This window comes from Genypterus blacodes, unplaced genomic scaffold, assembly GCF_046128005.1.
Source record: "Genypterus blacodes isolate CSIRO-AG114 ecotype Tasmania unplaced genomic scaffold, CSIRO-AGI_Gbla_v1 ptg000332l_1, whole genome shotgun sequence".
In the NCBI taxonomy this organism is placed as follows: Eukaryota; Metazoa; Chordata; class Actinopteri; order Ophidiiformes; family Ophidiidae; genus Genypterus; species Genypterus blacodes.
The window spans coordinates 404093-415168 of NW_027467117.1; the positions used below are offsets into that span (position 1 = coordinate 404093).

The following is an 11076-nucleotide window of genomic DNA, read 5'->3' on the forward strand; positions in this document are numbered from 1 at the left end:
CTTACTCCTTTTGTTCTGCAGGAGTTAAAGATCCAAGCAGAGAGCGGCTCCACGTCCAGAGACGGAGCTTTGATTGACAGGAGCCTCCTGATAACACGACCGACATGTGGAGTGAACCTGAACGTGTTTTCATTCAGTCAACGTTTACAGAGATTGAAGCGGGCCGATGTGAGCGCTCCGGTCCAAGCTCGCTGATCAGAATGAAACTATGTAAACAGATTAAAGTCACTCCAGATCCGGGCTTTGGATTCGGTTGTAATTGTTTGTGAGAAACCAGAAACAAATGCAGCAAAGTGGAGCCGTGCTTCTGTCAGACCAGGCTCAGAGTCCAGGCTCTGATTTGGCAGCGGGTCACTGACTTTGCACGCCACACACACACACACACACACACACACACACACGAGGGTCAGAGGGATGTAAATATGGTTTGAATCTAAAGAATATTCCTTTGCTTGGCCGGCGTTACCGCGTGTGAGACGGAGGCGACCGCAGGATGATTGATTGGTCGTAGACGCCACATTCGGTGTGGCGGCTGAAGGAGCTGAAGGAGCTGAAGGAGCTGAAGCAGACGGATCACTCATCTGAATCCGCTCAGTTCGATGTCAGAATATGACTGATGCCCTAATCAGCCTTTTTATTGCAGACATAGCTTTGCTGCGCTGCTCAGCTTTGCCCAGTCTGCTGAGCCTGATGATGAACTGTACTTAACCAAACTCAGCAGAGATCCCCCCGTCTGTCCCCCCGTCCATCCGTCTGTCCTCCTCTCTACAAAACACACCGACGTCTTCATCAAAACCCCTCTCCTTAAGGCCACAGCGTTATTAAGGTGGCCTCAGCGGGGGGTTGTCCTGTTATAGCAGAGAGAAACAATAACAGCAGCACCTGAGGACATAAAGACCCCGACCTGGAGTTCCTAACCAAATAATAAGACTCACTTCTCTATGAAGAACGGGACAAATGTCCATAGATGGCGGCGGAGACTTAGATTACAGACTGAGAGCAGGAGAAGCACAACATGTTTACTCTGTGGGTGACCTTTGAGTGACCTCTCTGTGGGAGGGGGGAGGGGGAGTGAGAGGTACAGGATGAAGAGTGCAGGGAAGGAAAGAAAGAAAATAAAGAATGAAATGAAGAAGAGATTGATTGAGAGGGTTAGAAAAAAGGGAAGAGAGTTATGCTGGGCACAGGAGAGAGAGAGAAAACATGGGAGAGGAAGTGTGTGAGAGAGGGAGAGACAGGACTTGGCAGAGGGAGAGAAAGCAGGGGGGGAGACAAACACAGAGAGAGAAAGACAGACAGACCAGACAGAGAGAGAGACAAAGAATGAGAGAGAGAGAGAGAGGCATTTGTTCGCCCCTCTTCTCTCCCTCCGGCTCTGAAACAGTGAACCCAGCCTTTGAAGAGGAAGAGGAGAGGGGGCCGTCCCGTCTTTCCATCCCGGCTCAGTCTGGACTCTGAGCAGCAGCATTTACTAGCCGACGCTCACACACACACACACACACACACACACACCAGACACAACACAGAGACAGCTGAGGACCTGAAAGAGCACAGGCATGACCGACATCAAGCTGGCTCTGCTGGGGAGCCCAGGGGCCGGGAAGTCAGGTGAGTCTCTGAGGACAGAGTTAGGTTTCAGCCTTACCTGAAGAGTTTAGCAAACGGGTCGGTTCTGATTCTGTGGTTCTGGTGAAAGAAGTAAAATATAAAGTTAAAATCTTGTAAATTGTACAAATTGAACAGAATAAGACTAGACAGAAAATATTAAAAGCAAACTTTCCTCAAGTAAGTAAAACACTGAAGTTTCCACTCTAAGTCTCCTGAAAGGTCCGGAGCAGAGCAGACGATGAAGACTATCATCCTCTATTGTTTGAGTAAACCCTTTGAAACTATTTTGTAGAAAGTATTCCAAAATACAGACACCAGCACTATGAGAACAGAACTCAAATATAAATGTATCTCTCTGTGTTCATGTATGTGAAGCATGTTTAGAACTTTTGCTTTCTTGGAAGGATCTGTGAAAAATACATAAAAATGTCAAAACCTCAAAGATCTTCAGGTCCCTGTGTGTTTATATGAACTTAGAGCTCATTTAAATGTGTTTCCTCATGTGACCACACGTTCTCTACTGGAGCTGCAGGGAGTTTGAACGTAGCAAAGGTCTGAACTTCCTCAGATGTCATTAGATGCTGGTGTGCTCTGAGGTCTCCGTGTCAAACAGCAGAGATGAGATCAGACTCTGTGGTGCATCTTTGTCCTCTAAGCTTCATGGAGCTAAGTCAACTCTGCACAAAGCCCTCAGATCAGAGTCGTGTGTGAGGAACACGCCACAACATGTAACTGTGTGTGTGTGTGTGTGTGTGTGAAATCACACTGGATGATTGAAGTTCCGTCTCCTCTTCTTCTCTCATAGACTCGTGTGTAGTTAGCGTGTCCTGCTGCAGATCTGTGTTCAGACTCTGTGCTTCATAAAACAATGGGACGTCTCCATTCTGCCTGACTACCAGCCAAGCAGAGCTGTTACTGTGGAGATGCGTGTGTGTGTGTGTGTGTTGCTCTTTGCTTTCCAGCTTTTTGCTTTGTTGTTGTGCATGTGTCTATGAATGCGTGTGTGTGTGTGTGTGTGTGTGTGTGTCCACGTCTCTGCATCTGTCCCGTCACGTCCTCGTTTGTGTGTGTGTGTGTGTGTGTTAAGCTGTGAATGAAGCCTGGGCTCTGATTTAAACTGCTGTGTGTCTGTGGGAGCATCAGTGTGTTTACTGTGCTGCTCAGTCCGACAAAGGAATCAGAACCTCCCGGCTCCACAAACACGCACACGACAACAAGGTCACGGTTTCACCCCTGCGCCCCCACAGCCTGTTGGCACGGTGCTGCGCCTGCGGGGGGCGCAGGCGAGTCATTTTCCACCCGGGCGGCCACCTGTGAGGCAGGAGAGATCAAAGGTGCCATGACTCATTTGGTTCTTTCTCATTTGCTCCGTCTCCTCCAGCCGTCCTCGTGCGCTTCCTCACCAGACGCTTCATCGGTGAATACGCCTCCAACTCAAGTAAGTGTCTCCAGACTGCATGAACGTGTGTGTGTGTGTGTGTGTGTGCGGGTTTGGTTCTCCTACACACACTGGTTATTGTTGTTCTTTCATTCTTCTGCATTCTGGATCCTTCTTGCAGACTCTCTCTACCATAAGAGGCTGTCCATCGATGGCAGGCAGCTGAACCTGGAGGTGTTTGACCCCTGCTCTCAGGTACAACACACCGATACCAGAGAGCTGTTCTGTCCGGCTCTGCTCCCAATGCATGCTGGGATAAATCCTAGCCTCCGCTCTCCTTTGGCCTTCCCGCTCCTGAAATGAACCTACGTGTGTGTGTGTGTGTGTGTGTGTGTGTGTGTGTGTGTGTGTGTGTGTGTGTGTGTGTGTGTGTGTGTGTGTGTGTGTGTGTGTGTGTGTGTGTGTGTGTATGTGTGTGTGTGTGTGTGTGTGTGTGTATGTGTGTGTGTGTGTGTGCGTGCGTGTTGTCCCTGGCAGAGCTCGGAGGCCCGGTGCATCCTGGAGGAGCCGGTGCAGTGGGGAGACGGCTTCGTGGTCGTGTACAACATCAGCGACCGCGCCTCCTTCATCAACGCCAAGAGCGTCCTGCGGCAGATCCGGGAGACTCGCATGGACAACTGCAAAGGGTCAGCTGAGGGTATTTCATTATGAGGACGGAGGCTGGGGACGCAACTGCAGGCTCTTTAAAACTTTATCTGCTCTTGTAGAGGTGCATTAGAAGAAGAGTTCACAGCTATAAAACATCCTGGGCTGGAGTTTCTCTTTTCCATCTTTTACCGTTTGAACGATCCCTCATTCACAATAAAAGCTCACAAAACCTCCAAAACAGGAAAATTAGATTTGCTCCCGACGAGTAAGGGAACGCTAAGAATTATTTACAGCCGCTTTATTCCCCGAGCCGTCTGCAAACAGGAAACTCTCTCTCCTTCCCTCTGTGCTGATACACTTCAGGTTACAAACACTGAGAAATGATCAACCAAGAGAAGTGAGGGATTCATTTCAAACCTACAGGCGTCTACTTGATTCGGTCTGTCAGAAAGCAGGCGAAAGGTTTCCATCAACCTGCCGCCGCCGCCGCCGCCGCCGCCACACGCCGAGGCGACCTCATAACGGAGAGGGGAGAGAGTTAGTGTGCAGCATCAATCTGAACATGCTAACATCGGTAAATCATGGAGGTTTGGGACAAATATCTCCTTACTGACAGGAAACAGAATCAGTGTTCTTGGCAAACTTCTTTCATACAGGAAGCTTGATTTAGTGGTTTGCTCATGTGGCTCAGTGTCAAGTATCCGCGTTGTGTTTCCGTTGCAGGGAGTCGGACGTTCCCGTTTGCCTGGTGGGAAACAAGCAGGACCTGTGCCACGCCCGGCAGGTGTGCGAGGAGGAGGGCCGGCGCCTGGCTCAGGAGAACCGCTGCCACTTCCAGGAGGTGTCAGCGGCCGAGAGCTACCAGGACATCGCCAACCTCTTCACCCAGCTCATCAGGCAGGTGATGGAGCACCTGAAGTACCGCGCTGACCGCCGGCGCTACAGCGGCTCCAAGTCCATGGCCAAACTCATCAACAACATGTTTGGCAAGAGGAGGAAATCTGTGTGAGGGCTCTCAGCTGCAGGGGCGCCGGACTGGGGATGAAAAGGGAACGGGCCAAGAGGTCACAGTCAGTTTGAATAAGAAGAACCCAGCGTTCACACGGCAAGACCTGAAGAACCACAGAAGATCCTACATCTAGGGACAAGTCTAGTATAAGATAGTCAAATTAATGCTTTAAAACAGGAAGTATCTGATTAAATCTCCATGTTTTGCAGCAGCAGATGGAGTCGCTCCTCCAAAACTCCACTCCCATCATGGACCAGATTTATTGTTGCAGGTTTCCAGTATTGAAGATAAATGTTCTGAGCGTTCACACATCATCTCACTTCCTCTGGACGTGCAGGAGATGCACGGACCTCTGCTGCCTCTCTGGCCGAGTGTGAACCCGGGGTTATTGATCCTTCCTGCTTCACGCCGTGGGCCCATGCAGCTTTACTGTGCGGACACGTGACGTCTGATTACAGCTGTGCATCCAGGGTTTCATCTGTGATGACACGGGGGGAGGATTTGGGCTGTTTGCCTCCATAGATCCTTCTAAACCCCTACTGCATCCTGACAGGCTCAATATGATGTGGAACATAGAAACATCCTTCACCTTTACTGTATAGATTTGATCAATAGGACTCTTAAGAAGCCATAAAGCCTTTATGCTAGCTGCGTTCTGCTTCCTGTATCGTACTCACAGCTCTTATCGTAGTCAAGCTTAATGCAATGTTTACATTCTTATTGTCCTGTTATCTATAGGACAGCATGATTTAGTGGATCTTTTATATTCCTTTGCTTTGTTTCATTCCATGTATTTATGTTTATATCTGACTTTAACTCTTCAGTTCCTCCTCTGTTCCATTTAAGGACCTGAACTCTGATGCTTTGCTGTTGTGTCACAAATAAAGAATGTAGCAGAATGTAGAAGCATGAAAGTTAACTTCACCGATGCAACACGTAACCTTGAATGTTCCTTGAGTTCACTTCCCTGTATAAACACAAGCAGCTGCAGAGGAAATTAAAGCTAAACGTGTTTTAATAAGGAGTTCTGCTGTTAAACTCATTTCCATTAAACGAGCGTGACTGAAGCTTTTCCTCTGAAGCCTTCAGCTAAGAGGAATTTCCTGTGTGGAACAAATGCAAATATCAGATCTGCGGCCCAGAAAGAGGGAAACACTTTATTACAGGCTAAAACGTTCTTTCCTCCTAACGAGGCAATAATCCTGAGGCTGTTCCTGCTGCGCCCACTAGATGGCGTCACAGTGAGACACAGACCTTCTGCTCCCGTTCGGACTGGCTGGGTGTGTTTGTTTTCCTGCCCCTCTCTCTCCCCGCGGCCGGGTCGTTAATGCACAGGATCAATTCAAATTATAGAGGAAGATGACGATCAATAACAAAATGGATCAAATGGATTTCAGATCAGTGAAAGTGCAGAAATCAACAGACGAGGCTTCCATATGTGTAAGATGCAGAAACCCCGCGTGCTTTCTGACAATTTATCCTGGTTTAAGACAATAAATGGATGGTTACCATGGCAACTTCAAATAGAAGAAGTCACACACAGTTCAGTGACATCACAGCGTCTGAATGATCGACTGATCACATGAGGTTTCCCTTTAACGATCCGTCTGCTTCATTATTCTGACATCATTCAGACCTCTTCTCATATTATGATCAGCTGAAGAACTCACAGAAAATATAGAATATAACTAAGATATATATAATAAAAATGAGATCATACTAAAATAAATAAACTATAGATTCTATAGAAACGTTCAGCTGAAGCAGTGAGAGATGTGTGGCATCAACTTGATCTCATATCTTCTCATCCTTTCCTCTCCCTCCTCTTCTTCTTCTTCTTCTCTCCATGTCTCATTTCTCCCACAGATTTGAGGCGAGCAGGCAGATGGAGGCTGAACCTCCATGCGAGGCCTGGGAGCTTCAGGTCAGTGATCTGATTCGGCCCCTGCACCGAGGAAGAATTGGTTTTGGCTCTGCTGAAGACGAGCGCCTGACCAAAGGGATTGGATGCTGCTGGGACAACCAGAGAGCCAATCAGAGAGGCCATCGATCAGTTCCTCTTAATCTCACAGCTGGTGAGCCCATCCCCACTCCAATCTCAAACTCCACAGTTTAGCCAGACTGACAGAGGATTGGACGCCACACACACACACACACACACACACACACACACACACACACACACACACACACACACACACACACACACACACACACACACACACACTTACTCTGCTGTGACTGCAGAGAGGAGACGAGGAGACGAGGAGAGGAAACATGCGCTGTAGTTTCATCATCAGGCCTCAGTCAAACACAAACCATCGCCTGGAATCTGAGCAGGTTTATCTGTTTTTGTTTAACACAGAATGAACAGAAGATTCTAAGTTTCCTTTCCACTTGTACACGTTAACAGTGAGTTTATATGGAACACACGTTTAAATCTGCCAGTAACTATGTCTGCAGCTGAGCCTGACTGAGTGTGTTCCTCCAGCTGAGTCTGACTCTGAGCCTGACGGTCCTGTGAATCAGCCTGCACCTGTATAATGCTCATGTTTCTCCACAGATCACACAGCGTAACACACACACACACACACAGACCCTCTGCAGCCAGGCCTTCATTCACAGGCCGCCTCTTTGAAACGGTTGCCAAGGCGGCGGTAAAAGAGAGAGAACATTTCCCTCTCACATGAAGCTGAATTAGGAAAAAGAAGAAAAACACAACTCGCTGACCGCAATCTATGTTTTGTTCGCCAGCATTCGGAGCAAGCAAACTGTGCGTCAGTGCTTTTACCGGCTATTAAATGATAAGAGCGCCGCGGCACAGCGGCTTCCACGCTCACAGGAAGTTCCTGCAGCAGGAGAGGCGGCAACACGAGATCCAATCAGCCTCACAGCAACTCCAGACCTTTACAGCCTCGTGGAGACTCTCTCACACACACACACACACACACACACACACACACACACACACACACACAGAGCATTATATTGTGTTCCAGTCCATCCACAACTGCATTTGAAGCGAGGGTTGCCAGGTCTGAGGCGAAGGATCAAAGGCGTTCCCTCCATGTATTTACAGCCGCAGCAAAAGTGGCCAGAAATGTCAGAAAGTGGCGAGGTGCCTTTCAAAACACGATCTATGAGACACGCTGCAGTATAGAAGACGTGGCAGCCGTTTGTTCCTCTGCAGTCCTGAATGCAATGAGAAACATCTGAAATCTTTGCTGAACACTTCTCCATTGTTCTCTACTTCCTTCTTCCAGTCCGCTCTGCCGCTTAACCACATAGAAAAAAACTAAAGTGAGTGAAATGTGAACTCACGCTGGCCTCCTGATGGCTGAGTCGTCTTCAGTTCCTCTCTGTTCCTCTCTGTTCCACTTTAGTCCTGAAGTTCCAGTGTCAGCGCAGCATGCAGGTGAGCTGCTGCAGTGTAGGTGTGTGTGTGACGAGGCCCAGGTGTGTGTGATCACGGCTGGTGATCAGGTGATGCAGGGGGGGGCGTGAAGGGGCGTGGCACCTCAGAAGGCACCTCAGAAGGTTTCTAAAGGCCTCGCCGGGTCCCTGAAGGCCTCGCCGGGTCTATGAAGGCCTCGCCGGGTCCCTGAAGGCCTCGCCGGGTCCCTGAAGGCCCCGCCGGGTCTCTGAAGGCCCCGCCGGGTCTATGAAGGCCTCGCCGGGTCTCTGAAGGCCTCGCCGGGGCCCTGAAGGCCTCGCCGGGTCCCTGAAGGCCTCGCCGGATCTCTGAAAGCTTCACACTGCCACTCTGAACGCCACACTCACAGAAGATTTAAACCTTTTCCTTTCAAACCCGTTCATAATGTCATGTTTGTTCCATAGGAGACATCGTGACGCCTTCATCCCACTTTATGGAACTTTTATCGACTAAACCCAGTAAAAGGCGGCGCCAACAGATTTTATTTCCCAGTACATTGTGCAACAACATAATTGCAAAGTGAATGAGTAAAGTGGGGCAGTAGCACATAAATAAAGAGCTACAGTGAGGCGTGCAGCCGCACTCAGGAAAGCTGCCCGGCAACATTCCTCAGAATTAAGGCTTCTACTTTTATTCTGTTCATTGATTTGCTTTCCTCACTCACTCTGGATCACAGGCTCACTGATTAAAAGCACAAAGTGTGTGTGAGGCCCAAGTGGCTCTGCTTCATTTATTTACTATTGATTTGAGATCTGAATTCAAAACTGTTGTTGTTTTCTAACCCAAGCTGAGTCTCACAGAGGTCATAATCAGATAAAGACTGATCTGGGATGAAACTTCACACTTTAATCCTTATTCTGTTTGATAAGCCCTCACACTTTTCACATGGGTGCTGCGTGACGTCATACCTCAGGTCCATGTCAGTGTGTTCAGGGTGTCACTGGTAGAGCAGCGGTTATGTGACACTCTATGTTTGAATGAGCGTGTGTTGGAGAACAGCAGCAGTGTAAACTCCATGTATGTGATTTAGCGGGCTGTGAGTCTACATGTCACATGTATGTGTGAGCAGAAACCAGCAGGCTGCCGTCTCGTATGCAAACCCATCTGCTCGGCCACAAATTGCAGCACTTTCCTGCGCTCCCCTCCCTAAAGCTGCTGCTGCTGTGTGTGTGTGTGTGTCTGTGTGTGTGTGTGTGTGTGTGCGTGTGCGTGTGCGTGTGTAGGAAACGTGCTCCGCCTGACCCGGCTCCATTCCGCATTATATCTGACAAACAGTTCCTCCACAAAACATCGTCTAAATTTGTCTCTGCCCTTTTCACAGAGGACATGTGGGCAAACGGCAGCAGATGGCCAAAAAAGCCTTCCTCTTTCCACAGACTGCTAATTAGAGCCCCAGCCACAGCTACCCCTGCTCACCTTTAATGTCAGGCGCAGGGCCGCTTTTAGCACAATTAGCCTAATGGTGGCGGCCGGTGAATGGCCCGTGTAATGTTTGGCCCGGGCCAGACGCTTCATTGCGGTTGATGTATGTCAAAATAAGGACAAGAGGGGTCTAATGCGGCGCCGGGCCATTTATCACCGCCGCTGACGGAGGAGCAGACTGCAACAATGATAACCCACAGAAACTATTTAATTAGATGCATTAATAATTGAACTAATTAGCTCCCGAGTGTCTCCTAAATGAAGAGGGAAGGCAGAGCTTCACTTGCACCTCATCAGCTGATTAATTAGTCTGTTGATCGTTAGCTGTCTTGACGGCCTATATGCAATCAGATGAGAGGCTGGATAATGAGGGAATAGTAGTCGATGCTGCTGGTTAATTAGTGTGACCTGATCTAGGGGCCATGTTAGAACAGTTGTTTATTCCGCAGCTCTAATGAGGAGGATTTAGGTCCCGGCCATCTATCTGAGGCAGACTGCAGGGCTGTTTATGGATCCCTGTGAATATTGAGCCCTGAGCCTCCCAAACCCCGATGAAAATCACTATAATGTTCCAATAATAACCCTGCAGGGAGCCACAACCTGTCTGTGTGCTCACTATTGACTTTACATAATAGATGATATATGCAGAGCTACATTATATCTACATGTGTAAGTTATAGCCGGGCCTCAGAGCGCTGTGTTCTCTGTGATAGGATCAGAAGTGTGGGATCTTTACATACTTTAACTCAGACCCTCTAACAGAACATCAGCTGGAGTATTTGACACAACGCTTTATAGTTATGATCTTATATCATTATGACTCAATATTCATCTACACTAAACTGAGCTTATATTCACTTTGAGTGTTTATATTCCTACAACAGATGGTTACTGTGGCAACCAAGTATGTGATAATATAACTGTACAAACTGATGAAGCAGTGATCTTGTTATCTGTCTCTCTGTCCTGTCCCGTCTGTCTGTCTGTCCTGTCCTATCTGCAGCATCAGAGAACACACAGCATCACTTCCTGCCGCATGGGTGACAACAGGTATCACAACGGATGAAGAAGCACTCAGCACTCAGCTCTGATGAACTCATTCTGCCTGCTGATCAGCTGAGCTCCACACACTGACCACCAGCTCACCTCAGGTACCACTGCTGGGACACGCACCACAGTTTGAGAACCCTGGCTTTAAGGCACAAACACACATTTTGTCTGCGGCCACAAAAAAAAGACAAACAGGTTTTTAACCCGAATTCATGTCACGCGCCGGAGCGCGCACAGACGCGCGTGCACCGGGGGCGACGCATCTGCCGTCGTAAAGCGCCGCTGAGTGACTGCAGGCGCCCCGGAGATAATTGGTGTCCTTGGAGTTGAATAAGCTCATTCTGAACCACCTCAGGCCCGCCTGGGCCGGTGTGTGTGTGTGTGTGTGTGTGTGTGTGTGTGAGAGAGAGAGAGCCTATTGAATAATTGATTCCGAGAGGGGAGGGGGGGGGGCGACTATCAGATCTGAGCATAATGACTTTATATAATTAGCACGAAGCAGAAGCATTTGAGAGAGAGAGAGAGAGC

General features: G+C 48.7%; 1 protein-coding gene across 1 annotated transcript; it reads left to right on the forward strand.

The window, feature by feature from the left end:
* The first annotated feature begins 1097 nt into the window (after positions 1 to 1097).
* rerglb (RERG/RAS-like b) lies at positions 1098 to 5664 on the forward strand. The gene is made up of 5 exons (XM_076137668.1): positions 1098 to 1608; positions 2990 to 3046; positions 3168 to 3241; positions 3524 to 3672; positions 4358 to 5664. Exons 1-5 carry the CDS (start codon positions 1557 to 1559, stop codon positions 4641 to 4643), a joined length of 618 nt encoding a protein of 205 aa, XP_075993783.1. The 5' UTR covers positions 1098 to 1556; the 3' UTR covers positions 4644 to 5664.
* Positions 5665 to 11076: the final 5412 nt, after the last annotated feature.